Source organism: Mauremys mutica, chromosome 25 (assembly GCF_020497125.1).
Source record: "Mauremys mutica isolate MM-2020 ecotype Southern chromosome 25, ASM2049712v1, whole genome shotgun sequence".
In the NCBI taxonomy this organism is placed as follows: domain Eukaryota; kingdom Metazoa; phylum Chordata; order Testudines; family Geoemydidae; genus Mauremys; species Mauremys mutica.
The window spans coordinates 11,825,984-11,853,732 of record NC_059096.1 but is presented as its reverse complement, the minus strand read 5'-3'; the positions used below and the strand labels follow the sequence as shown (position 1 = coordinate 11,853,732).

Here is a 27,749-nt window from a genome sequence, read left to right as displayed (position 1 = left end):
GACTTCGGCGCAGCGGCAGGCTGTCCGTTACGTTCCCAGTCGTTCACGGACTGGACTACCAAAGAGTCCGGAGTTGGGTGCACATAAAGATATTCGTACCCTTTGGGCGGGACAGAATATTTCCTCTCCACTCCGCGTGCCGTGGGAGGGACGGAGGAAGGCGACTGCCAGATGGCGGCATTGTTCCGCTGGATTGTGCGGATGAATGGCAGCGCTACTCTCACGGGGGCGTCCGCTCCCACGACATCCGTGATGGGGTCATCGACCTCTTGGACCTCTTCGATGGGCAGGTTGATGGCTTTCGCTACCCTCCGGAGAAGGTCCTGGTGCGCCTTGAGGTCAATAGGCGGGGGTTCTGATGGTGACGCCCCTGCCACAGCCTCGTCGGGAGAGGAGGACGAGGAGTGACCTGGCAGCACCTCTTCAGGTGCCTGCTCTGCCTCTGGGCGGTCAGGTGCCAGTGTCTCATGCCCCAACGGTGTGCCGTGAGCGGCGGTCTGTGGCGTTGGAGACGGGGGTGGCCTGCTGATAGTGGCCTCTGGCACCGAACGCTCCGAGCCTGGCTACCTTGGTGGAAGGGGAGGCCCTTGCTCATGTTGGGCCCAGGGTACCCAAAATCCCCACTGCTGGGGTCCATGGTCCTGCGGCAGAGACCCCCTCGGAAGTCTACCGCACTGCCCTCAGGGGAAGCAACTGAGGGTTCCCTCGAAGGCCAGGGAGGAGCCGTAGCAGTTCCCGGGTGGACGTCCGGTGCCGGAGTAAACTGTCTCTCCGGTGCCGAAGGACGGTGCCAGTCGTCATGCGGTCTAACAGGCGAGCGGGATCTGCGTGTGGCGCGGTGCCGGGAGCTTGACCGACGGTGCCGGGAGCTCGACCTGCGGCGCCGGGAGCTTGACCGGCGGTGCTGGGAGCTCGACCGGCGGTGCCGGGAGTCGGACCTCGAGCGCGAGCAGCGGCGCCTTGAGCGGCTGCGTGACTCTCGATATCGCCCGCGATGCCTGGAGCCGGACCTGGTGCGGTGCCGGTGACTCGGCGACCGGGACCTGGAGCGTCGCCGGGAGTGCGACCGGTACCGCGATTGAGAGCGGTACCGGGACTGCGACCGGCGACGAGACGGGGAGCGGCGTCTCGACGTTGACCGTCTCATGGATCGGGCCCGGTGCGTTGGCGACCGTCGCCTTGAGTGAGATCGGGATCGAGACCGGATCGTTGTGCCCCGATCACCTCGGCCGCCAGGGGAGGGAGGGCGCATCATCAGCGGCTTTCCGATGGACTTGAGTGTCCGCACCGGCGGTGCCGGTAGCTGATGGCCCGTATCAGCGGTGAGGTCGATCAGCTCCCTCGCCGTCGCGAATGCCTCAGGCGTGGACGGGAGCCTCAGCTCCTCCTCGGTAGGCACCGGGGAGCTGGGCGGTGCCGGACTCGACGGACCTTGCGGCGCCGGAGTTGACGGCCCGGTGCACTTCTTGTGCACTGCCTCAGCCTGCACCGTTTGAGTCGGAGGTGGCGGGGCTAACGGCTTCTGCTGCTGCTTCGCAGAGGCCGTCTTCGGCACCTTGTGCTTCTTCCCCGGAGAGAGGGAGCGGTGCCGGGTCTTCGGTGCCGGGTGCCGAGAGGCGTCGGCACCGGAGCGGCTCGGTGCTGCCGGTGCGCTGCTCACGGAGGCAGGCTTCGGCGCCGACGGAGCTGGCGCCGGAGGTTGGAGAGCAGCCTCCATAAGGAGTTGTTTCAGACGAGAGTCCCGCTCTTTTCTCGTACGAGGCTTGAAAGCCACGCAAATCGGGCACTTATCCGATCTGTGCGACTCTCCGAGGCAGCGGAGGCAGGAGTCGTGCGGGTCACTCACCGGCATGGGCCGCTGGCAAGCCACGCAGGGCTTGAATCCCGGTGCTCTGGGCATAAGCCCGCACCGGGGCGGAAGAAGAGGGCTAACCCATCTAATTCCCTAACTACTATATTATACAACTAACTATACAACTATAACAAGAAACTTAACAAATTACTAACAACTATATACACTAAATCTATGGAGAACGCTAGGGCTGTGGAGGTAAGGGAGCACTCCACTGTTCTTACTAGCCGTCACGGGCGGAAAGAAGGAACTGAGGAGCGGACGGGCCGGCTGGGGTATATAACATCCGCCATAGTGGCGCCACTCCAGGGGGCGCCAGCCGGCCTGCCGGAGTTGCTAGGGTAAAAATGTTCCGAAGAGCCGTGCACGCGCGGCGCGCACACCTACATGGAATGCATAGGAGCAATCACTCGAAGAAGAACATGGTGCAGACCAGGGGGCACCCAGAGACCTACTTCCCTGTACAACCCCCTCTCCCAGAGCCAGCAGGGCCTAGCCGGCCGCCAGCCCAGTGCAGCCTGTTCCCCTCCCAGCATTAGCCAGGCCAAGCCGAGAAGCCTCAGGCAGGGACTTCCCAGCTGGGATTTCCCCAACACAGGATGGGGGCTGGGATCCTGCGGCATTTCCCATGGGCTCGGTTACGCTCCGTTCCCCTTGGGAGCTGCCTACGCAAGGCCCTGCCCCACGGCTCGGAGCCCACTGGACTCGTCACGTTCCTGGCCCCGGGCGCTTTAGAGGGCTGGGTTGGGACACGGGGCTTTGCCCCTCTAGGCTCTCAGCTCCGATCCCCCCAGGCTGGCAGCGACCCAGCCTCGCCCCCCTTCGCTCCGTGCGCTGGGCCCTGGGAAATGGCGGGATGATCTCACTCCAGCTCTGAGGGGAGAAGTGTCCCCACGACAGAGCCCGGCGCGTCGGCCCCTCGCTGGCAGCCTCAGCAGAGACCACGGACTGACTGGGCCACGGAGACCCAGCTCCCCTGCCAGGCTGAGGAGGCCCCGGGGCAGGGGGCACCTGGGTGGGCAGGGCCGTGGGGGGCAGCTGGCCCTGCCCTGGGCCCAGAGGCCGGCAGCGAGGGGAGCACTAGAGCGAGGTGCTGCCGGTACCGGCGCTGACGCTGTGCTGGGCCAGGCGCTGCAGGAGGGCGTTCCGCAGCTCAGTGCTCCCCGCCAGCCCGAAGGCGTAGGCCAGCAGCGCCTGCGTGTAGAGGTCGCTGGTGCTCGACTCCCGGAGGCACTGGAGGGCCCTGGTCACCGTGGGGTCCTGGGACGGGGGAGACACCGAACAGACTCCCCGTCAGGCTGAGCCGGCCAGAGGAGACGCCCCGCGCCTGGGTGTGTCCCCTGGTACCCACCCCATGGGGCCCTAACACCCCCTCCCACCAGCCTGCCATCACCTCCCCCAACCCATCTCCCCCCCACCGCCACCCGCACCCTGCGCCCCACAAGCCTCGTCAGACCCCCTCCCCCGAGCGCTAGACACCGAACAGACTCCCCGTCAGGCTGAGCTGGCCAGAAAAGACCCCCCGCGCCCGGGTGTGTCTTCCGGTATCCACCCTATGGGGCCTCAAGAATGCACCAGCAGACAGGCAGCTGTCACCTCCCCCGACCCGTCCCTCCCCACCACCGCCCGTGCCCTGGGCCCATCTATAAACAGCCTGTCCAAGCCTCGCCCAGATCCCCCCCAGAGCCGGACCGAGAAACTGGCTGAGCTGCTGAATCTTTCTGATGCCCTGACCCACTGTCCCCATCACAGTACCAAGCCCTCTCCCCACTGCCCCCAACAGCACCCCAAATCCCTCCCTGGTACCAACCCCCACAGCTCCCCCATCTCACCCCAAATCCCTCCCTGGTGCCAACCCCCCACAGCTCCCCCATCTCACCCCAAATCCCTCCCTGGTGCCAACCCCCACAGCTCCCCCATCTCACCCCAAATCCCTCCCTGGTGCCAACCCCCCACAGCTCCCCCATCTCACCCCAAATCCATCCCTGGTGCCAACCACCCACAACTCCCCTGTCTCACTCCAAACCCTTCCCTGGCACTAACTCCCCCTTCACTGTCACCAATAATCTCCAATTCCCCCCCGACTGCCAGCCCCTCCCCTGGGACAGCCGGGCTTGGCCTCACCCTGAGCGGCTGCCCCAGTTCCAGCAGCGCCGCCGTGATGTAAGCCGAGAGAGAGAGCTCGTCCACCACGCCGCCCTGCGGGGGATGGAGACACCGGGAGCCGGCTCAGACAGAGCTGCAGGATACATTGCCTGGAGCAGGTGAGACGCTGCCCAGGACAGGCCCATTGGGACAGAGACGACCCGGCTCCAGTGCTCCGAGTGGCTGGGTTTGGGTCCTGCCTCCTGCTGGGACCTGCCAGGACCATCTGGGTCCTGAGCAGCTGCCCCAGTTGTAGCAGCCAAGGAGGCCACACTGTGGCAGTGAGTTCCACAGCTTTGTTATAGGGAGAGGCGGTAGCTGCTCCATTGTCAAGGTTGTATAAAATTACAGCATAAATCCCTATCTGAGCCCCCCTGGAACCAGAGGCTGGGAAGTTGGTTTGAACTGACATTTGCCAGTTTTCCTGTGAAGACCAGGGGTCGTTTCTGCAGAGGCTGAGGGATTTGCCCCTCACTGGGCAAGTTCCTGATCATTAAATAGTTCCCCTGTGCGGGAATCTGGACTTTGCCTAAGACTAAGCCCGTTAGCGATGATTTTTAATAAATCTCTAAACTCGAGGATTGTACCGTTTGACTGGAGATTAGCTAATGTAGTTCCTATATTCAAGAAGGGGAAAAAAAGTGACCCGGGTAACTACAGGCCTGTTAGTTTAACATCTGTAGTATGCAAAATCATGGAAAAATGTTTAAAGGAGAGAGTGGTTACGGATCAAGAGGCCGATGGCAACTGGGACAAATTACAGCATGGATTTACAAAAGGTAGATCGTGCCAAACCAACCTGATCTCCTTCTTTGAGAAAGTAACAGATTTTTTAGACAAAGGAAATGCGGTGGATCTAATATATCTTGATTTCAGTAAGGCGTTTGATACGGTACCGCATGAGGAATTACTGGTTAAATTGGAAAAGATGGGGATCGAAATGAAAATCCAGAGGTGGATAAGGAGCTGGTTAAAGGGGAGACTGCAGAGGGTCGTATTGAAGGGGGAACTGTCGGGTTGGAGGGGGGTTACCAGTGGAGTTCCTCAAGGTTCGGTTTTGGGTCCGATTTTATTCAATCTATTTATCGCTGACCTGGGAACCAAGAGTAAGAGTGGGCTGATAAAGTTTGCGGATGACACCAAGCTGGGAGGTATTGCCAATTCGGAAAAGGATCGGGATATCCTCCAGGGAGATTTGGATGACCTTGTAAACTGGAGTATTAGTAACAGGATGAAATTCAATAGTGAGAAGTGTAAGGTTATGCATTTAGGGATGACTAACAAGAACTTTAGTTATAAGCTGGGGACGCACCAGTTGGAAGTAACGGAGGAGGAGAAGGACCTAGGAGTCCTGGTTGATCGTAGGATGACTATGAAAAGCTAATGCGGTCTTGGGATGCATTAGGCAAGGTATTTCTAGTAGGGATAAGGAGGTGCTAGTCCCGTTATATAAGGCGTTGGTGAGACCTCATTTGGAGTATTGTGTGCAGTTTTGGTCTCCCATGTTTAAGAAGGATGAATTCAAACTGGAACGGGTACAAAGAAGGGCTACTAGAATGATCTGAGGAATGGAAAGCCTGTCGTATGAAAGGAGAATTGAGGAGCTCGGTTTGTTTTCCTTAACCAAAAGAAGGATAAGAGGAGATATGATTGCACTCTTTAAATATATCAGAGGGATAAACACCAGGGAAGGAGAGGAATTATTTCAGCTCAGTGCTAATGTGGATACAAGGACAAACGGATATAAATTGTCAGTCAGGAAATTTAGGCTTGAAATTAGACGAAGGTTTCTAACCATCAGAGGAGTGCAATTCTGGAACAGCCTAGCGAGGGAAACAGTGGGGGCGAAGGACCTCCATGACTTTAAGATTAAGCTAGATAGGTTTATGGAGGAGATGGTATGATAGGATAACGGGCTTAGTCAATAGGTCAATTAAGTGCCACACTGGTAATTAGTACAATGGGTCAATGATAGGATATTGTTAGCCTTTTTCCAGAGGGTATGGCTGGAGAGTCTTGCCCGCATGCTTGGGGTTCAGCTGACCGCCATATTTGGGGTCGGGAAGGAATTTTCCTCCAGGGTAGATTGGCAGTGGCCCTGGAGGTTTTTCGCCTTCCTCCGAAGCATGGGGCAGGGGTCGCTTGCTTAAGGATTGGGTGGATCGGCTTATGTGGCCTGCATCTTGCAGGAGGTCAGACTAGATGATCATAATGATCCGTTCTGATCTCGAATTCTATGATTCTATGATTTGTCTCCTTCTCACTCCCAAACGGCCGGGTACAGCCCCGGCCCTCCCATAGAGTCCCGGCTCCCTGCAAACTCCGGGGCAGTGGCAGGAATTGGGCTGTGACTCGAACTGGGTGGGAATTTCCTGCTGATATGATTTCTCGACAGATGATGCAGTTTCCACAAAACCAAAAGCTTTGAGGGAAAATGTTACTTTTGCTGAAACGTTTTGATTTCCGTTGGGAAAATGGAAACACAACATGCTGCGGTGGGTTGGCGGGGCCCAAATCGCAGCCTCTCGGGTTGGCGACCTGAACCGAAAGCTTCCACTGTGAAGCAGTTCAACATTCAGCTGGACCGGCCTTGTGCCCCCGCTCCCCCATGGACTCAGCTCCTTTGGACTATATCTCCCATGATGCACCGCGACAGCCCTTCTGACTGAGCTGCGTGGGGAGTTGTGGGAGTCACATGACTTCAGGGCTGGGCTGGGCCCTGCCCCCCAGGCTCTCCATGCCAGGCAATGAGTGTGGGGTCTGCTCAGTGCCCGCGGGGAGACTGGGCTGTGCAGGAGCCAGGGGGCGCTAGGCCAGGGCTGCTCCCTCGTTGGGTGCAATAACCCGCTGCCCCGGCCGTTCCAGCCTTTCAGCCGTTGCTAAAAACCCAGGGGAATCCCCCAACCCGAAACGGGTCACAACAACCAGCTGCCCTGAGGGCCCCCACCCCCTTCCCCAGCTTGTCCCCCCCTCCCCCCAGCCTCCCACCTGCAGGGCGTTGTTCAACAGCTTCCCCACACTGCGGAAGCAGCCGCTCTCCAGCTGGTGACGCTGCAGCCACCTTAGGGCGTCTTCTAGGTGCTTCTCGTCGATCGAGATGTAGGGCCTCGCCTGACCAAAGGACTTGAGAACGAAGGCCGTCAGCCTGGGCGGGGAGAGACCCCGTGAGAGGGACACGCTGCAGGAGATGCTGTGGCTCAGGAGGGAGGTGTGTGGGGGCTAGGGCTGGGGGTCACCATTGTGGGGGTGAGCAGAGCTGTCAGGGGAGCCCAGGACGGGAATGGGGGTGTGATGGAGTAGGGACTGTCTGTGTGGGAGATGGAAGAGCTGGGGATGACTTTAGGTGAGAGACAGGACCTGAGCCGGTAATCTGAGCCAGGCAGCGGGGAGAGGTGTCAGCACCTTTGCCCGGGAAGCTGGACAAAAGAAGGGGCCGGCTGGAGGGAGTTAGTTCAGTTTCGGTTTGAGGCTGGGTGGTGGAATTTAGGGAATCCCAAGCTGGGGACTAAGCTTCCTGAACCCCCAGAAGGACCAGATTGAGGGGTCCTGGTTGTGCCCACAAGCTCTGCTGTAGCCTGCGTTCCTGTTCTCCAATAAACCTTCTGTTTTACTGGCTGGCTGAGAGTCACTGTGAGTCCCAGGAAGAGGGGTGCAGGGCCTGACTCCCCCATACTCCGTGACAGGGGGGTGGGGGGTTGGAGTGAGTACGAGGGGCAGAGCTGTGTGGGGAGCAGGACTGCAATAGCAGTGGGGCTGGGGGTCAGGCTGCAGCCCGGTAGGCCCTGCCCACCCAGAGCCCTGACTCGCCCGTGCCGTGCGGCCCCTCACCAGGTGTTGCCCGTGGCGTCGCTCTCCCCAAAGGCGCTGTAAGAGCCGTCGTTGTGCTTATAGAGCAGCTCGCGCTGGTAGCCTGTGGGGACGGAAGAGAGACAGCGAGTTCTGGATCCGCTCACCCCCAGGGGCTAGAATCCACCCCCAGCCTGCACCCCGTGGGGCCTGCTAGCCCTCCCCTCCCTCACGGTGCTGAGACTCAGAGATTCCAGGGGTTGGTTAAAATTGGGGTGATGGAGTTAAGGCTGAATAGGGCCCCGATCCCCCAAATGCTCCAGCGCCCCGACCTGGGGCTGGATCCCAACCAGAGCCCCCTAGAGGGGAAAGGGCTCCTCTCCCATTGCCTGAACCCTGAGTCTAACAGTCCTTATGTCCTGGTCCTGAGAGAGGAAAGGCCAAGGATCTCATTCCCTGACCCCCAGAGCCAGCCAGGGCCCTGATCTGGGGCTGGACTGGAACTCAGGCCCCAGAGGTGGCATGGACAGGGCCCGATGTGACGAAGTGGGAATGTTCTCGATGTGTTATGTGAATGCCGAGTGGGGAGTATTGACTGGGAAAAGGTTGCAGGGGAGTTGTGCTGGGACGACCTGTACTGGGGAAGGGAGAATACCTGAGCATGTAACCTGAGAACCCAGGATGAGGGTTGGAGGCCAGGTAACACCTCTGCCTGGGAAACTGGACAAAGGACAAAGGCTGGGGGAGGAGCTGGGGGGAGAACATAAGAACGGCTGTACCGGGTCAGACCAAAGGTCCATCTAGCCCAGTATCTGTCCACCGACAGTGGCCAATGCCAGGTGCCCCAGAGGGAGTGAACCCAACAGGCAATGATCAAGTGATCTCTCTCCTGCCATCCATCTCCATCCTCTGACGAACAGAGGCTAGGGACACCATTCTTACCCATCCTAGCTAATGGCCATTTATGGACTTAGCCACCATGAATTTATCCAGTCCCCTTTTAAAATTTTTTATAGTCCTAGCCTTCACAACCTCCTCAGGTAAGGAGTTCCACAAGTTGACTGTGCACTGCGTGAAGAAGAACTTCCTTTTATTTGTTTTAAACCTGCTGCCTATTAATTTCATTTGGTGACCCCTAGTTCTTGTATTATGGGAATAAGTAAATAACTTTTCCTTATCCACTTTCTCAATATCACTCATGATTTTATATATCTCTATCATATCCCCCGTTAATCTTCTCTTTTTCAAGCTGAAGAGACCTAGCCTCTTTAATCTCTCCTCATATGGGACTCTCTCCAAACCCCTAATCATTTTAGTTGCCCTTTTCTGAACCTTTTCTAGTGCTAGAATATCTTTTTTGAGGTGAGGAGACCACATCTGTACACAGTATTCGAGATGTGGGCGTACCATGGATTTATATAAGGGCAATAATATATTCTCAGTGTTATTCTCTATCCCCTTTTTAATGATTCCTAACATCCTGTTTGCTTTTTTGACCGCCTCTGCACACTGCATGGACATCTTCAGAGAACTATCCACGATGGCTCCAAGATCTTTTTCCTGACTCGTTGTAGCTAAATTAGCCCCCATCATGTTGTATGTATAGTTGGGGTTATTTTTTCCACTGTGCATTACTTTACATTTATCCACATTAAATTTCATTTGCCATTTTGTTGCCCAATCACTTAGTTTTGTGAGATCTTTTTGAAGTTCTTCACAATCTGCTTTGGTCTTAACTATCTTGAGCAGTTTAGTATCATCTGCAAACTTTGCCACCTCACTGTTTACCCCTTTCTCCAGATCATTTATGAATAAATTGAATAGGATTGGTCCTAGGACTGACCCTTGGGGAACACCACTAGTTACCCCTCTCCATTCTGAGAATTTAGCATTAATTCCTACCCTTTGTTCCCTGTCCTTTGACCAGTTCTCAATCCATGAAAGGACCTTCCCTTTTATCCCATGACAGCTTAATTTACGTAAGAGCCTTTGATGAGGGACCTTGTCAAAGGCTTTCTGGAAATCTAAGTACACTATGTCCACCGGATCCCCCTTGTAAACATGTTTGTTGACCCCTTCAAAGAACTTTAATAGATTAGTAAGACACGATTTCCCTTTACAGAAACCATGTTGACTATTGCTCAACAGTTTATGTTTTTCTATGTGTCTGACAATTTTATTCTTAACTATTGTTTCGACTAATTTGCCCGGTACCGACGTTAGACTTACCTGTCTGTAATTGCTGGGATCACTCCTAGAGCCCTTTTTAAATATTGGCTTTACATTAGCTAACTTCCAGTCATTGGATACCGAAGCCGATTTAAAGGACACGTTACAAACCTTAGTTAATAGTTCCGCAACTTCACATTTGAGTTCTTTCAGAACTCTTGGGTGAATGCCATCGGGTCACGGTGACTTGTTAAGGTTGAGTTTATCAATTAATTCCAAAACCTCCTCTAGTGACACTTCAATCTGTGACAGTTCCTGTGTAGATTTGTCACCTACAAAAGCCAGCTCAGGTTTGGGAATCTCCCTAACATCTTCAGCCGTGAAGACTGAAGCAAAGAATTCACTTAGTTTCTCCGCAATGACTTTATCGTCTTTAAGCGCTCCTTTTGTATTTCGATCATCAAGGGGCCCCACTGGTTGTTTAGCAGGCTTCCTGCTTCTGATGTACTTAAAAAACATTTTGTTATTACCCTTGGAGTTTTTGGCTAGACGTTCTTCAAACTCCTCTTTGGCTTTTCTTATTACACTCTTGCACTTAACTTGGCAGTGTTTGTGCTCCTTTCTATTTGCCTCACTAGGATTTGACTTCCACTTTTTAAAGGAAGTCTTTTAAAAGACTGAGTGAGGCTGAATGAGAGGCTGGAGGGAGTTTCAGTTTGAAGCTGGCTGGGAAATGGAGGGGAGCCCCGATGGGGCTTGGGTTTCCCAACGGGGCTGTGGCCTCCCTGCAGGCCCCAGATGGACCTAATTAAAGGGGGTCCTGTTGTCTGTACCGTCAAGACCTGTGTTCCTGTCATCTAAATAAACCTTCTGTTTTACTGGCTCGCTGAGAGTCACGTCTGACTGTGAAGTGGGGGTGCACGATCCTCTGGCTTTCCCCAGTACCCCACCTGGGCGGACTCACTGTGGGAAGCGCACAGAGGGGCAGAGGATGCTGAATGCTCCAAGGACAGACCCAGGAGGTGAAGCCGTGTGAGCTTCTTGCCCTGAAGACAGTCTGCTCCGAGGGAGAGGAGGCTCTCCAAAGTCCTGACTGGCTTTGTGGGGAGCAGTTCGAGAGCATCGCCCAGGGACTCCGTGACACCCTCGCAAGGTCCCGCCATTCCCTGGGGGTGCAGGGGCGGGAGGACACTCACCGCTCTGGAGGAATCCCTTGGCTTTGTCTCTGATCTCTGGGCTCAGCTGCCTGCTCTTCTCCAGGTACTGCTGGATGTAGATGTTGGGAGCGAACCGGACCATGTTCTGCTCTCCACAGCCGTAGGGCATGGCCAGCAGGCGGTCTATGTTCTGCAGAGCCGTGCCCATTATGTCTCCTGGCACCAAGGGAGTTGGGGGAGCAGAGAATTACCAGGCTGCACAACAGCTGCCCCATCCCCAACACCACACCAATGGAGCCCTGGCATTGGGGGGCCCAGAGCCCCCAGTTTGATTCAGGCCTGGTGGGGTTACGTGGATACGTGGTGATGAATGGCCAAGACGCCAATGCCCTGGCACAGCTTCATGGCATCACCACGGGAGTCTATTGCCCCTCACTGGGGACGAGGCCCTGGAGCACAGACTGCAGGGACCAGTCCTGCCACGGCCCCAGACACCCACTAGACCTCATTGGTCTTTTCCATCCGTGATGCCCCGGACTTGCTGATCAGAGCGCTGGGCCGGAGACGGGACGGTTGGCAAAGGGCACCGTGCCCTGGCAGGGCTGGGGCAGGGGAATTCCTTACCCAGGACAGTCACGTGGGCCCGCTCGGACCCCGCCAGGACGTTCACAGGCAGCTGCAAGGAGATTTCTTCAGAGGCTGCGTAACACGAAGGCAAAGACACACCGTTAAAGGCCCGTTGGGAACCTGCCCCTGGCTCCAGCCAATCAGATCCCTCCATTCCTCACCGTCCGGGGCTCTCGCCCAGTCACAGCCCCTCTCTCAATCCCAGCTCCCCCGGCCGTGGCACGTACGTGCCCTTGAGGGTGAGGGCTGGGGGTTCTCAGCGGGGGGTCCTGCCTGTGGGACTCGGTCCCTCTCCTGGCCCCAGAGAGCCAGTGTGACGAGCTCTGCAGGGAGCATCGTGCACACGGGGGCCAGGCTGCAGGGGAGAGGAGCTGGCGTAAAAGGGGCCCAGTGAGACTTGGGAGCAGGAGCCGGACGTGCTCGAGCCTTCAGCCCATGGCAGACGGTTCCATAACTGCCCACTAGGGGGTGCATCTTCCCCAGCAGCTGGGCCTGGACCCTGACCCAGGCAGGACATTGGCCTGGATGCCCCCTGGTCCGGTCCAGCCTGGCAGCTCCTGTGCCCCTAGCTGGGCCATCCAGCGGCTCAGCCATCACTGACGTGCCGCAGCCAAGAGACTCCCCGTGTTAGTGACACCCACTGAGCCCCGCACAGGCGCTGGGAACCTACCTTCCTGGCAGAGCAGGGAGCTGTGCGCCTTCTCCTCCAGGATCCCCCCCGGCTGTGGGGAAGGAGCATCAGACAGAAGGTCAGGAGAAGGGACCGCGCACGTCACAGCCTGACAGGGCCTGCTGGGTCAGCCAGTGCCGCTAGCCAGGGCAGGATCATCCCCTACAGCCCGAGCTGTGGGGCTCGGGCACATCCAGCTCTCAGCGCCCCAGCGATGGGGCTCCCGTCCCTTCCCCGGGGAGACTGTTCCCAGCCCAGCAGATCTCGCAGCTTCTTCCTCTTCAGCGCGGAGCTTCCCTCTGCTAGTTCCCTCCGCCCCCTCGAACCCTCCCATGTGTCACACTCAGCCACCCCCCTTGGGGCTAACCCCTGTCTCTGTCTGCCCCAGGACTCTCCCGCCAGCTCCCTGATCTCGCTGGGATGGGGCCGCATGACGGGGCAGTGCAGGTCGGGGTCCAGGACGCGGACGGTGCGGTGCTGGGGCATTATTTTCTGTGGCAGGACAAAGAACAATCACAAGTGCAGAATCAGCCCACGGCCACCAGGAGGTGAGACCCAGGCCCCAGATCTCCCTCCGCTCTACCCAGACGCCCCGACCGACACTGACCTGGACCAGCAGGGGCTTTATCACGGTGTCCACTCGCCCCTGGGCCGGCACCACGGCCAGCTCGTTGCCGCACAGCTCCTCGGTGTGCAGAGCCTCGGTGCTGACGGTGAAGTTCACCTCCCCTGCAGAGCAAGGCGGGAGACGCCCCCGTTAGACAGACCAGCGCCCCTGCCCGAGGCAGAGAGGAGCCCGTGTCCGAGGGTGGGAGGATACTTGAAGGGGAAGGGTGGTGAAGAAGGGAGAGAATAGTAGAAAAAGAAAGAAAATGAAGAGAGAGAGAGAGGGAATGGGGAGAAAAGAGAGGGAAGGACAGAGTGGAAGGGAAGGACAGAGGGAAGTGACTGTGAGAAATGGTGATTCTTACGTAAGAGGTTTCACTGCTGGGGTGTCCTTTCAGCCCTCTCCCCCACAGCTCTTCTCATCCCCTCCGCTTGGTACCAAGCCCTGAGTGACCCCATCCTGTGCCCACCTTCTCACTCCCAGCACAGAGCTTCCAATGCCCCTTACCCGTCTGTCCCCCACGCAGAGACTCCAAAGGCCCCTACCTGCCCCCCTAGCGCGAAGGCTCCAGCATCCCTTCTCTGCCCCCCCATGCAGAGCCCCCCCTTCTTTGCCCCTCCCCTCCGGCACAGAGCCCCCAGCGCCCCTTACCCAGGCTGCTCGCCGTCACCTCCCACTGGAAGGTTTTCCCTTCGTCTGCACAGAGGCAGCTGGTGTAGGCACCGTCCTCGCCCGCCTGCACCTGGAACTGCGCAGACTCTGCCAGCGTCACCCGCACCTGTGGGGCCCAACACGAGAGCCCCCTTAGGGCTGTGGGGGACGCGCTCACACGCGCCAGCTCCAGCCAAGACGTGTCCCCTCTGAGGCTCAGGCCCCCTCACCGCGATGTGCTGACCCCAGTGGTCACAGGGTCACAGCCAGTGACTACCGGTGCCACTCGCCGGCCTGCGCCGCTGCCCAGCCCCCCAGCCCCAGGTCACCGGCCCCAGCAGCCCCCGCAGCCCAGCCCCGGGCGGCGCTCACCTTGATGCACTGCCGCAGGTAGTTGAAGACGGTGGCCTTTAGGGCGAAGGCCTCTCCCCGGATCACGGAGTACGGCAAGGCCAGCTCCACAAAGAAGGGTTTGAAGGCCGTGAAGGTGGCCGTGGGCGAGAGCCCAAAGCCCAGCTCCGCCGTGCAGAACATCCCAGCTTTCCACTCCGTGATGGTGTCGGGCACCGAGACTGGGACGTCCTTGGAGCCCCCCTCGCTGGGCCGGGACGGACACAAACAGAGCGTCAGACACGCGGCCGCCCCCTGGGAAGCGCCCACGAGCACGGCCACCGGAGACGTCCCTGCCCGACCCTCCGCTGGGCTGGGGCCAGAAACAGGCCAATCCCAGACAGCAGAGAGGGGAAGAGCTGTCAGTGCCGCCATCTCCTCCCCTCCTCTGCCCCACGCCAGCTAGCGCAGGATCCTGCCCTGCCCCGGGGCTCTCCGGGCTGGGCTCAATGTCCCACGGGATGGGGATCCCCCCTTCCGCAGCCAGACACGTCTCCCTGTCAGGGGGCTTGTCATAAAACAGTTAGTTAAGGGTTAAGGTGTCTTTTACCTGTAAGACCAAAGCAGATTGTGAAGAACTTCAAAAAGATCTCACAAAACTAAGTGATTGGGCAACAAAATGGCAAATGAAATTTAATGTGGATAAATTTAAAGTAATGCACATTGGAAAAAATAACCCCAACTATACATACAACATGATGGGGGCTAATTTAGCTACAACGAATCAGGAAAAAGATCTTGGCGTCATCATGGATAGTTCTCTAAAGATGTCAGAGGCGGTCAAAAAAGCAAACAGGATGTTAGGAATCATTAAAAAGGGGATAGAGAATAACACTGAGAATATATTATTGCCCTTATATAAATCCATGGTACGCCCACATCTCGAATACTGTGTACAGATGTGGTCTCCTCACCTCAAAAAAGATAGTCTAGCACTAGAAAAGGTTCAGAAAAGGGCAACTAAAATGATTAGGGGTTTAGAGAGGGTCCCATACGAGGAAAGATTAAAGAGGCTAGGACTCTTCAGCTTGGAAAAGAGAAGACTAAGGGGGGACATGATAGAGGTATATAAAATCATGAGTGATGTTGAGAAAGTGGATAAGGAAAAGTTATTTACTTATTCCCATAATACAAGAACTAGGGGTCACCAAATGAAATTAATAGGCAGCAGGTTTAAAACAAATAAAAGGAAGTTCTTCTTCACGCAGCGCACAGTCAACTTGTGGAACTCCTTACCTGAGGAGGTTGTGAAGGCTTGGACTATAACAATGTTTAAAAGGGGACTGGATAAATTCATGGTGGTGAAGTCCATAAATGGCTATTAGCCAGGATGGGTAAGAATGGTGTCCCTAGCCTCTGTTCGTCAGAGGATGGAGATGGATGGCAGGAGAGAGATCACTTGATCATTGCCTGTTAGGTTCACTCCCTCTGGGGCACCTGGCATTGGCCACTGTCGGCAGACAGATACTGGGCTAGATGGACCTTTGGTCTGACCCGGTACGGCCTTTCTTATGTTCTTATGTTCTTAAAGGGTTAACAAGCAGTAACCTGATGAACACCTGACCAGAGGACCAATCAAGGGACAAGATAATTTCAAATCTCTGTGGAGGGAAGGCTTTGTCTGTGTCCTTTGTTTGGATTGCCGTTCTCTCTTTGGATTTAAGAGAGGCCAGACATATTCTTCAAGTTCTCCAAGGTTTCCTGAAGTATTTTCTTCTATTCAGTTTAGTGAGTATTAGAAGGCGGTTTAGTCTTATAATTGATTTCTACATTTGCAATTGTATGTTTGCTGAAGAAATATCTTTATTTCTGTTTGCTGTAACTTTGATTATTCTGAGAAAAGGGGTGGGGGGAAGCCTCTCCAGGTTTATAAGTTAGACCCTGTATTTTTTCATCCTGGTGTTACAGAGATAGTGTACTTTCTTTCTTTCTTTTAATAAAATCTTTTCTTTTTAGAACTCGATTGATTTCTTCCCTTGTTTGGATTTTCAGGGGAAGGGGAGGGAGGAAAAGTGAATCCCTCTTTGTTTGGTTCAAGGAATTTGAATCCAGGTATCTCTCCCCAGGACTAGGGGAAGGGGAGGGGGAGGGGGGGGAAGTGAATCTCTCTTTGTTTTGATTCAAGGAGTTTGAATCTGTGGTGATCTCTCCCAACGGCTAGGGGAAGGGGAAGGAAGAAGGTGGGAGGGGAATAGATTATTTCCCTTTGTGTTGAGATTCAAGGAGTTTGAATCTGTGTTCCCCAGGGAAAGTTTGGGGGAACAGGGAGTGTGCCAGACACTAATAACTTGGCTGGTGGCAGCGTTTACCAGATCTAAACTAGGATTTAGTTTAGAGGAGCCTATGCAGGTCCCCATCTTGTGAACGCTAAAGTTCAAAGTGGGGAATAAACCTATGACAGGGCTATTCCTGGGGTCAGCCTCAATTCCCCCTGCTAGGGATCCCCTGCCCCTCCCACGTCTACCCCATGTGCCACCTTCAATTCCCCACTGCTGTGCTGGGTCCCTCTCCACTGGCAACAGGGCGCAGGAACCAGCCCCACGCGGGCAGCCAGCCCTCCCCCACCACTGCACTGCCTCTGGGAGCTGCTGCTTTCCAGGGTCTGGCCTGGAGGCTGCTCCACAGGGACGGTCTGTGACAGCTCCTCACTCACCCCACAGGCACCAGGTCCCACAGCCACGTCTCTGGGAAGTACACACGTGGCGCTGCCTCCTCCTGGGTGCTGGGTCCTGGTGCTAGCAGGCCGTTGATCGCTGGGATCTCTGCTTCACCATCCACACTTGCTGCCCAAGGGATCATTTCTAGAAAAGATACAAAGGGGGTTGAGGGAGCCCCACACAGTATTGGGGCAAATCCAGACGATGATTCACATGTGTTTGCACCTGCAAAGTCTCGGTGTTTGGAGACATTTCGGGGGCTGCATGTGGCCCCTGGGAGCTCTGAGAACTGACCCCTGCTGGCAGCGTTGGGGCTGGAGGGGTGGGGCTGAGGGTGTCCTACATGCAGCACACACTGGTGGACTCAGCACGTGGGCAGGAGCCAGGGAGTCCTGAGCTCAGTCCCAGCTCTGCCCTGAGCAGCGTTAAAGGTATGTTGCACTCCCAGAGCCCTTCACAAAGAGCTGTTAGCCAGGCAGGTCAAATCATTAGCCGCACTGAGCAGCTGGACCATGGAGGCCTAGAGAGGCTCAGTGTGTTTCTACCGCAATCACCGAGCACGAGTGGGCATTGCAGGACCCCATGTGATCACCTCCATAACACCCAGCTTGACTCTCAGATCCCAGGGCAGCGCATGGGGCTGGAGCTAGAAAAGCCATCGGTCTCTGTGAAAGTAAGAACATAAGAACGGCTATACCGGGTCAGACCAAAAGTCCATCTAGCCCAGTATCCTGTCTGCCGACATTGGCCAGAGCCAGGTGCCCCAGAGGGAATGAACAGAACAGGGACTTATCTAGTGATCCATCTCCCGTTGCCCATTCCCAGCTTCTGGCAAACAGAGGCTGGGGACACCATCCCTGCCCAGCCTGGCTAACAGTCATTGATGGACCTGTGCTTCATGAATTTTTCTAATTCTTTTTTGAACCCTGTTATAGCCTTGGCCTTCACAACATCCTCTGGCAAAGAGTTCCAGCCAAAGGAGGAGGAGCAGAGTTGAGTTGGAAGAGTCAGATGCAGGGCTGGCTCCAGGCCCCAACACGCCAAGCGCGTGCTTGGGGCGACAAGCCGCCGGGGACGCTCTGCCGGTCGCCGCTGGGGCGGCAGGCAGGCTGTCTTCGGCGGCTTGCCTGCGGGAGGTCCGCTGGTCCTGCGGCTTCGGTAGACCTCCTGCAGGCAAGCTGCCGAACGCAGCGTGACTGCTGTGCTTGGGGCGGCGAAATGCCTAGAGCCGCCCCTGGTCAGATGATTATGTGTACCCAGCCCCCACTGAATACACTGGAGAAAACCTCCCACCCTGGGCCCTGCCCCTTTGAAAACAATGGACAAACTCTCACCCTCGGCTTCTTTGAGAACAATGGAACTGACAAGGACAGTGTCAGAACCCAGGTCCCAGGCCTCATCCACGAGCCCATGCGTCTCCCCTCACAGGGCAGAGAGGGCATTTGGAATTGCTGATCAAGGGGGATGGAAGCTCCCAGCCCCACTGACCTTCCAGTTCGTATGCGATTTCCATGTCATAATACAAGTCTTTTGAGAGTCCATGTTCACAGGGCTGCTTGGCATTGGTGTTGGTGAGAATTTTCAAAGCTGCATCCTGGGAGAGAAGGAAGATGGAGGTAAAAGCATCACGAGCAGCGAAAGCACCAGAGGTGGTGTGATGCCTGTTGTTACTGCCCAAGGTCACACAGCAACAAAGCAACACAGGAGCAGAATTCACAGAGACTCGGCTGCTGCCCAGCACCCTGCAACTGCTTTGCAAAGGGGCGGAACCAGTATTTTACATATGGGGAAACTGAGGCACTGAGCCACAGAGCACAGGGAGGGGAAAGACCCATCGGCTCATCTCTCCACCCCCTCGTCCCCCGGGGCCAGGGCAGGGCTGATCCTTACAGCACTTCTTCCTGGGGGTTTGGTTTTAGTACTAAAAGTCCCAAGCGAGGGGGCCTCATCCAGGAGACGATTCCAGCCTCACACATCACACTGTCGGGCCGTTCTCCTGCTGACGGTTCCGGCAGCTGGATCCCAGGACTCCTCACTGTGCCCCATGACAGGCAGCGCGGGCCGGAGGCTGGGACACTGGGCTGGGAGGCAGGACACTTGGGTTCTGTTCCTCCCTTCACGGCCCACCTGCTGGGTGACGTGGGCAGGTCCCGTCTCCTCTCTAGTCGCCTCCCTCCCTTTGCCGGTCAGCCTGGGAGCTCTCGGGGGCAGGGGCATGTGTGACTGTCTGTTAAACGCCCCCAAATGTCCTGGGCGCAGACTGAAGGTTGCCCAGCGGTGCCCCTGCCCTTCTGGACTGGGGCGAGCACCTCATCCTGCCCCGCTGAACACCAGGCAATGAAGAGTTAAGGGAGGTGCCACCCCAGCCCAGCCTCAGCTCTGCCCAGGAGCTGGCACTGCCCACGGGGAAGGTGCCGGAGGTGGCACCTTGGGCAGTGGACGGGATGAATGACTGAGAAGGGGCCCTTGGCTGTGGGACATGATGGGAATTGCTGTGAGGCTGCGGCTGTGCTCACTGCGCTGGGTGCAGCTGGGGCAGGAGAGGGGCCCGTGAACCTCAAAGGATCCAGTCTGCCTCAGTCCAGCTCTGAGGAGCCTGCTGGGATTCTCCTAACCGGGTGCTGGAGGCTTTGCCCTTCCCTCTGCTCGATGCTCGTTTCCTTGGCAACCGTCTGCAGGAACGCGTGGCTCTTACAGCCCTTGAAAACGTCGCCCTCAACCCCAGATTTTGGTCACGGGCAAAACTGCCAAACGGAGCCGCTGCAGAGTGGAGGCAACAGGCGGAACCCGTAGCCTCCAAAACCTGCCCCGGGTGGGGCCTGAACTCACAGCCCGTGGGAGATTCACGGGCCACAGCATGTCCCCCAGTGCCCCTCGGGCATTGTGACACCAGACTGCCTGCAAACCCGCTGGCTCCACAGGTGGAGCCCCAGCCTGGCTGCACATGCGCCTCCCACTCTCTGGGGCCTCCATTCAGGTCACCCCTCCCCATCAGAGCAAACAGCATGATGAGAACCAGGTGGTCGTGTAAACCCGTTTCATGAGGGGGGGCTGAATCTTGGCCCCCCCCTGCTCAAATGACCCGACATGTGGCCCACTAGCCCCACCCGGCCCTGCCATGAGGCACAGCAAATCTCAGGCCAGGCTGTGGATGTCAGAGCACTCAGACACTCCTCTTTAATCAGCCGGCGACACTCAACCTCCGCTCGAGCAGAGCTGCCGCCCCCCTGCAATGTGCAGCACCCGCCCACGGCAGCATCTGTCTGGTCCCCTGGTACCCAGAACCCAGCCCCCGCCCACCTGGGAACAGTTCTGGGGAGTGACTTGGCCACTGGGCAGCCCCGAGATGCCGCGGTGCGCGCGGTGCTGGGTGCCATGGGCAGTACGCCCACTGGATGGGTGCTAGCAGGGGGAGGGCAGGTCCTAGCCCATTCCACTATGGCCGTCTGACTGGGATTCCAGGCCTTGCGGAGGCTGCCAACACTCAGAGCAGCCCCCAGCTGGGACAGAGCCCCGGTCTCCTGACTCCAGGGCCCCCTGAGGGCTTTGGGAGGATGTCGTCCATCCCTCCCTCTGGCGGGGCAAGATACCATCACCCTCCGCACCCGTCATAAACATACAGCTAAGGGTAGCATAAAATTCCTCCTTTACCTGTAAGTTGTTAAGAAGCTCAAATAACCTGCTTGGAACCTGACCAAAAGGACCAATAAGGGAAGAAGATGCTTTCAAATCTGTGGGGAGAGGGACCAGGGCAGGAAAAAAAATCTCCTAAAACCCTACCTGAAATAAGCATCTAAGATTACAAAAATTGTAAGTAATAGCAAGGAATTGTGTTAGATTATCTTTTGTTTTAGCTTGTGAATTTTCCCTATGCTAAGAGGGAGGTTTATTCCTGGTTTTCCTAAGTTTGAAGTTGAGCCTAGAGGGGAATCCTCTGTGTTTTAACTCTTTTTATTACCCTGTAAAATTACCTTCCATCCTGATTTTACAGAGGTGCTTCTTTTACCTTTTTTCTTTATAATAAAGTTTTTCTTTTAAAAACCTGATTGGTTTTTAGTGTCCTAAAAACCCAAGGGTTGGTCTGTGCTCACTCGGTTAACCTATTGGTTGGTAGATTATTGTCAAGCCTCCCCAGGAAAGGGGGGATATTGTGGGGAAACAGGAACTCCAAGTGGTCCTTTTCCTGAATCTTTGTCTAACTCACAGCAATACTGTCCAAGGACAAGGAAGGATTAAGCTGAGCCTTAATCAGTGGGCGGGGCATTCACACAGGCCAGGGCTTTATAAAGCCGTGCACAAGCGACCAGGGAGCTTTGCAACCAGGGGCTGCTAACAGGGAGTTTCGCAAGGGAGTTTAAAAGGGGAGTGGGAAGGGAGTGGGAGCCCCTCGCCAGCCCTAACCCCGTCCCCGAGGCCCCCCCCTAAAACCTATAAACCAAACCACATTCCAAAACTCCCTTCTGTAAACCACCCTTTCACTAACTAGGATACAATGCAGGCAGAAGCCCAGCAGCAGAGTGGGGGCTATCCAGTTTATTGCACCGACTGTTGCATGTATGATTACCTGCCCTGTGGGCGGGTGGCGTATGTGTGCAGTCGGTGCAAGGAGCTCCTGGCCCTCAGAGACCATGTACGGACTTTGGAGGCCAGGGTGGCGGAACTGAAGGAGCTGAGAGAGGCAGAGAGGTATGTTGATGAGGCTTTCCGGGACACTGTAGAATTGTCCCACCTCCGCTTAGACAGCACCTGTGCTGTTGAGGAGGAAGAAGGTCCCAGGGAAGTAGAGCAGTCAATGGGAGCAGAGGGAAACTTTCCCGTAGTTGGGACCCTCCTTCCAGATGGTTCTGGGGTTGCCTCTCGCACTGAGGTTGCCTCTCCGGGGGAGGGAACTCCAGTTTCTAGGAAAAGGCAGGTGTTAATAATGGGAGATTCGATTATTAGAAATGTAGATAGCTGGGTCTGTGATGACCGGGAGAACCATATGGTGACTTGCCTGCCTGGTGCGAAGGTTGCGGATCTCTCGAGGCAGCTAGATAGACTTATGTGTAGTGCTGGGGAGGAGCCGGTGGTCGTGGTACATGTAGGTACCAATGACATAGGGAAGGGTAGGAGAGATGTCCTGGAAGCCAAATTTAGGCTGCTAGGGAAGAGACTGAAATCCAGGACCTCTATGGTGGCATTCTCAGAAATGCTCCCAGTTCCACGCGCAGGGCCAGGTAGGCAGGCAGAGCTTCAGAGTCTCAATGTGTGGATGAGACGATGGTGTAGAGAGGAGGGGTTCACGTTCATTAGGAACTGGGGAAACTTCTGGGATGGGAGGAGCCTATACAGGAGGGATGGGCTCCACCTAAACCAAAGTGGAACCAGACTGCTGGCACTAAACATTAAAAAGGTTATAGAGCAGTTTTAAAACTAGGAGATGGGGGAAAGCCGTCTGCTGCAGAGGAGCGTGTGGATCGGACATAGACTTCTCTTAGGGGAGAGTCTGATGATAGAGAATCTCCAGGTTATATTCAGGAGCAGAGGACTGAAAAGTATAATGTAAGGGCCGGATCAGATGATAAACAGTCACATAAAAAAGAATCTGGCACATCAGAAAAAGGCAGGCTAATAAACAGGGACAAGTTTTTAAAGTGCTTGTACACAAATGCCAGAAGTCTAAATAATAAGATGGGTGAACTGGAGTGCCTTGTGATAAAGGAGGATATAGATATAATAGGCATCACAGAAACCTGGTGGACTGCGAGCAATCAATGGGACACAATCATTCCGGGGTACAAAATATATCGGAAGGACAGAACAGGCCGTGCAGGGGGAGGAGTGGCACTATATGTTAAAGAAAGTGTAGATTCAAATGAAGTAAAAATTTTAAGCGAATCCACAGGTTCCATAGAGTCTCTATGGATAGAAATTTCATGCTCTAGTAAAAATATAACATTAGGGATCTATTATTGACCACCTGACCAGGACAGTAATAGTGATGATGAAATGCTAAGGGAAATTAGAGAGGCTATCAAAATTAAGAACCCAATAATAGTGGGGGATTTCAATTATCCCCATATTGACTGGGAACATTTCACTTCAGGACGAAATGCAGAGATAAAATTTCTCGATACTTTAAATGACTGCTTCATGGAGCAGCTGGTACGGGAACCCACAAGGGGAGAGGCGACTCTAGATTTAATCCTGAGTGGAGCGCAGGAGCTGGTCCAAGAGGTAACTATAGCAGGACCGCTTGGAAATAGTGACCATAATACAATAGCATTCAACATCCCTGTGGTGGGAAGAACACCTCAACTGCCCAACACTGTGGCCTTTAATTTCAAAAGGGGGAACTATACAAAAATGAGGGGGTTAGTTAGACAAAAGTTAAAAGGTACAGTGACTAAAGTGAAATCCCTGCAAGTTGCGTGGGCCCTTTTTAAAGACACCATAATAGAGGCCCAACTTCAATGTATACCCCAAATTAAGAAAAACAGTAAAAGAACTAAAAAAGAGCCACCGTGGCTTAACAACCGTGTAAAAGAAGCAGTGAGAGCTAAAAAGACTTCCTTTAAAAAGTGGAAGTCAAATCCTAGTGAGGCAAATAGAAAGGAGCACAAACACTGCCAACTTAAGTGCAAGAGTGTAATAAGAAAAGCCAAAGAGGAGTTTGAAGAACGGCTAGCCAAAAACTCCAAAGGTAATAACAAAATGTTTTTTAAGTACATCAGAAGCAGGAAGCCTGCTAAACAACCAGTGGGGCCCCTTGACGATGAAAACACAAAAGGAGTGCTTAAAGATGATAAAGTCATTGCGGAGAAACTAAATGGATTCTTTGCTTCAGTCTTCACGGCTGAGGATGTTAGGGAGATTCCCAAACCTGAGCTGGCTTTTTTTGGTGACAAATCTGAGGAACTGTCACAGATTGAAGTATCACTAGAGGAGGTTTTGGAATTAATTGATAAACTCAACATTAACAAGTCACCGGGACCAGATGGCATTCACCCAAGAGTTCTGAAAGAACTCAAATGTGAAGTTGCGGAACTATTAACTAAGGTTTGTAACGTGTCCTTTAAATCGGCTTCGGTACCCAATGACTGGAAGTTAGCTAATGTAACGCCAATATTTAAAAAGGGGTCTAGGGGTGATCCCGGCAATTACAGACCGGTAAGTCTAACGTCGGTACCGGGCAAATTAGTTGAAACAATAGTAAAGAATAAAATTGTCAGACACATAGAAAAACATAAACTCTTGAGCAATAGTCAACATGGTTTCTGTAAAGGAAAATCGTGTCTTACTAATCTATTAGAGTTCTTTGAAGGGGTCAACAAACATGTCGACAAGGGGGATCCGGTGGACATAGTGTACTTAGATTTCCAGAAAGCCTTTGACAAGGTCCCTCACCAAAGGCTCTTACGTAAATTAAGCTGTCATGGGATAAAAGGGAAGGTCCTTTCATGGATTGAGAACTGGTTAAAGGACAGGGAACAAAGGGTAGGAATTAATGGTAAATTCTCAGAATGGAGAGGGGTAACTAGTGGTGTTCCCCAAGGGTCAGTCCTAGGACCAATCCTATTCTATTTATTCATAAATGATCTGGAGAAAGGGGTAAACAGTGAGGTGGCAAAGTTTGCAGATGATACTAAACTACTCAAGATAGTTAAGACCAAAGCAGATTGTGAAGAACTTCAAAAAGATCTCACAAAACTAAGTGATTGGGCAACAAAATGGCAAATGAAATTTAATGTGGATAAATGTAAAGTAATGCACATTGGAAAAAATAACCCCAACTATACAAAGAACATGATGGGGGCTAATTTAGCTACAACGAGTCAGGAAAAAGATCTTGGCATCATCGTGGATAGTTCTCTAGAGATGTCCACACAGTGTGCAGAGGCGGTCAAAAAAGCAAACAGGATGTTAGGAATCATTAAAAAGGGGATAGAGAATAAGACTGAGAATATATTATTGCCCTTATATAAATCCATGGTACGCCCACATCTCGAATACTGTGTACAGATGTGGTCTCCTCACCTCAAAAAAGATATTCTAGCACTAGAAAAGGTTCAGAAAAGAGCAACTAAAATGATTAGGGGTTTAGAGAGGGTCCCATACGAGGAAAGATTAAAGAGGCTAGGACTCTTCAGTTTGGAAAAGAGAAGACTAAGGGGGGACATGATAGAGGTATATAAAATCATGAGTGATGTTGAGAAAGTGGATAAGGAAAAGTTATTTACTTATTCCCATAATACAAGAACTAGGGGTCACCAAATGAAATTAATAGGCAGCAGGTTTAAAACAAATAAAAGGAAGTTCTTCTTCACGCAGCGCACAGTCAACTTGTGGAACTCCTTACCTGAGGAGGTTGTGAAGGCTAGGACTATAACAATGTTTAAAAGGGGACTGGATAAATTCATGGTGGTGAAGTCCATAAATGGCTATTAGCCAGGATGGGTAAGAATGGTGTCCCTAGCCTTTGTTCGTCCGAGGATGGAGATGGATGGCAGGAGAGAGATCACTTGATCATTGCCTGTTAGGTTCACTCCCTCTGGGGCACCTGGCATTAGCCACTGTCGGTAGACAGATACTGGGCTAGATGGACCTTTGGTCTGACCCAGTACGGCCTTTCTTGTGTTCTTATGTTCTTATTTGTGCCTTGGGGAAGGTTTGAACCTAAGTTGGTAGAAATAAGCTTAGGGGGTCTTTCATGCGGGTCCCCACATCTGTACCCCAGAGTTCAGAGTGGGGAGGGAACCCTGACATGGTGGCAACACCATGGGATCATTTTGAACCAGAAACACAGACCTCAGGATTTTAAAAACATTGTTTCTTTTGGCTGATTGAAAACCAGGGAGGTTTTGGTTTTTTTAAGGACTTTTTTTTTTTTTAAAGCAGAGAGCAGCTGGAGTTTTTTTCTTTGCCTGGAGGCAGAGGAGTTAAGTTATAACAAGGGAATTCACAAGTTGGGTTTAATTTTTTTCTTTCTAGCTCTCGGGTTAGGCTAGGCTGAACACAGGAAGGCTACGATGACGGAAAGTGAGGTTCAAAAGAAAAAGATAGTTACTCACCTTTGTAGCTGTTGTTCTTCGAGATGTGTTGCTCATATCCATTCCAATTAGGTGTGTGCGTGCCGCGTGCACGCTCGTTGGAGAAAATTTACCCTGGCAACACCCAGTGGGTTGGCTGTGGAGCCCCCTGGAGTGGCGCCTTTATGGCGCCGGATATATACCCCAGCTGACCCAGCGCCCCCTCAGTTCCTTCTTACCGCCCATGATGGTCATTGGAACTGTGGAGTTCGGCTTTGCTGCTCTCCACTCTCCCTAGCGTTTTTCCTCTCAACAGTGTTAATAGCTTGTTAATAGTTTATAGTTACAGAGTTTTTATATAGTTATAGTGTAAATAGTTCTAGTGGGTTAGTAGGGATCTTCCCTCCTCCCCATCGGTAGCTTGGGCTCCAGGCTTTAAACCCTGCGTCCTGCTCCAAGCCCATGCCAATGGGTGACCCCCATGACTCTTGCCTAAAGTGTCTGGGGGAAATCTCATCAGACTGAGAAGTGCAGGATCTGCAAAGGTTTCTGGTCCCGGACTAAAAAGGAGCGGGACTTTCATCTGCGACAGCTCCTCACGGAGGCAGCTCTTAGCCCTCAACCTCCAGCACCGTGCCAAGACGCAGCGCCGAGCGCTTCGGTGCGCAGCACCCTGGTGGCAACAGTAGGAACTGCACCGCGGTCGGACTCTGATAGAGTCCTAATTGGAATGGTGGAAGATCTGTCTTTCCTCATGCAAAAAAACGGTTACTTACATTTCTGTAACTGTTGTTCTTCGAGATGTGTTGCTCATATCTATTCCAGTTAGGTGTGTGTGTGCGCCACGTGCACGGATGTCGGAAACTTTTACCCTAGCAGCTACCCGTCAGGCCGGCTGGGGAGCCCCCTGGAGTGGCGCTAATATGGTGATCCATATAAGCCCCTGCCGGCCCGACCCCCATTCAGTTCCTTCTTGCCGGCTACTCTGACAGAGAGGAAGGTGGGTGGGAATGGAATAGATATGAGCAACACATCTCGAAGAACAACAAGAAGAAAGGTAAGAAACCGTTTTTTCTTCTTCGAGTGATTGCTCATATCCATTCCAGTTAGGTGACTCCCAAGCCTTACCTCAGAAGTGGGGTTGGAGTCAAGGAACCGCAGATTGGAGGATTGCTCTGCCAAAAGCTGCATCATCCCGAGAGTGCTGGAAGATGGCATAGTGGGACGTGAAGGTGTGAACCGAGGCCCATGTGGCAGCCCTGCAGATTTCCTGGAGAGGAATGTGTGCCAGAAAGGCAGCTGACGACGCCTGAGCTCTCGTGGAGTGAGCCGTGACAGCAGGCAGAGGGACATTTGCCAAGTTGTAGCAAGCATGAATACACCCGGTGATCCACGATGATATTCACTGAGAGGAGACCAGGGTGCCTTTCATCCGTTCCGCGATGGCGACAAACAACTGGGTTGTTTTACAGAAGGGCTTTGTTCAGTCTATATAGAAGGCAAGTGCCCTTCTGATGTCCAGAGAATGGAGACGCTGTTCCCGAAGGTCAGCATGTGGTTTTGGTTTAGAAAACCGGTAGGAAGATATCCTGGCTCACATGAAAGCGGGACACCACTTTTGGCAGAAAGGCCGGGTGATGTCTTAGTTGACCTTTATCTTTATGAAAAACAGTATAGGGCGGTTCACATGTGAGAGCCCGTAGTTCGGACACTTGACGTGCGGAAGTGATGGCCACTAGGAAGGCAACCTTCCAGGAGAGATAGAGAAGTGAGCAGGAGGCCAGCGGTTCGAAAGGAGGGCCCATAAGGCAGGAGAGGACCAAGTTAAGGTCCCATGCAGGCACGGGTGGCTTCGTTGGAGGATGGATTTTCTCCAGGCCTTTGAGGAAACGCTGCATGACCAGGTGTGCAAACACCGAGCGCTCGGCCACGCCTGGGTGAAATGCAGAGATGACCGCGAGGTGATCCTTAAGGGATCAAAAGGCTAGGTGCTGGTCCTTTAAGAACATCAGGTAGTCCAAGATGCACGG

The 27,749-nt window shown here is 53.9% G+C and overlaps 1 protein-coding gene across 1 annotated transcript in view; it reads right to left on the bottom strand.

Annotated features, from left to right (window-relative positions):
* Positions 1–27,749, bottom strand: part of LOC123356524 (alpha-2-macroglobulin-like protein 1) — a 46,833-nt gene that overhangs the window by 10,696 nt on the left and 8,388 nt on the right. Inside the window, exons 4-16 of the mRNA XM_044999861.1 lie at positions 18,251–18,305; positions 17,266–17,335; positions 16,708–16,833; positions 14,037–14,262; positions 13,665–13,791; positions 13,014–13,135; positions 12,407–12,458; positions 11,734–11,808; positions 11,149–11,325; positions 7,826–7,907; positions 6,986–7,142; positions 3,977–4,051; positions 2,956–3,112 (exon numbers count right to left, since the gene is read on the bottom strand). Coding sequence (XP_044855796.1) covers positions 2,956–3,112; positions 3,977–4,051; positions 6,986–7,142; positions 7,826–7,907; positions 11,149–11,325; positions 11,734–11,808; positions 12,407–12,458; positions 13,014–13,135; positions 13,665–13,791; positions 14,037–14,262; positions 16,708–16,833; positions 17,266–17,335; positions 18,251–18,305 — 1,501 coding nt within the window. The remainder of the gene's footprint in view (positions 1–2,955; positions 3,113–3,976; positions 4,052–6,985; positions 7,143–7,825; positions 7,908–11,148; positions 11,326–11,733; positions 11,809–12,406; positions 12,459–13,013; positions 13,136–13,664; positions 13,792–14,036; positions 14,263–16,707; positions 16,834–17,265; positions 17,336–18,250; positions 18,306–27,749) is intronic.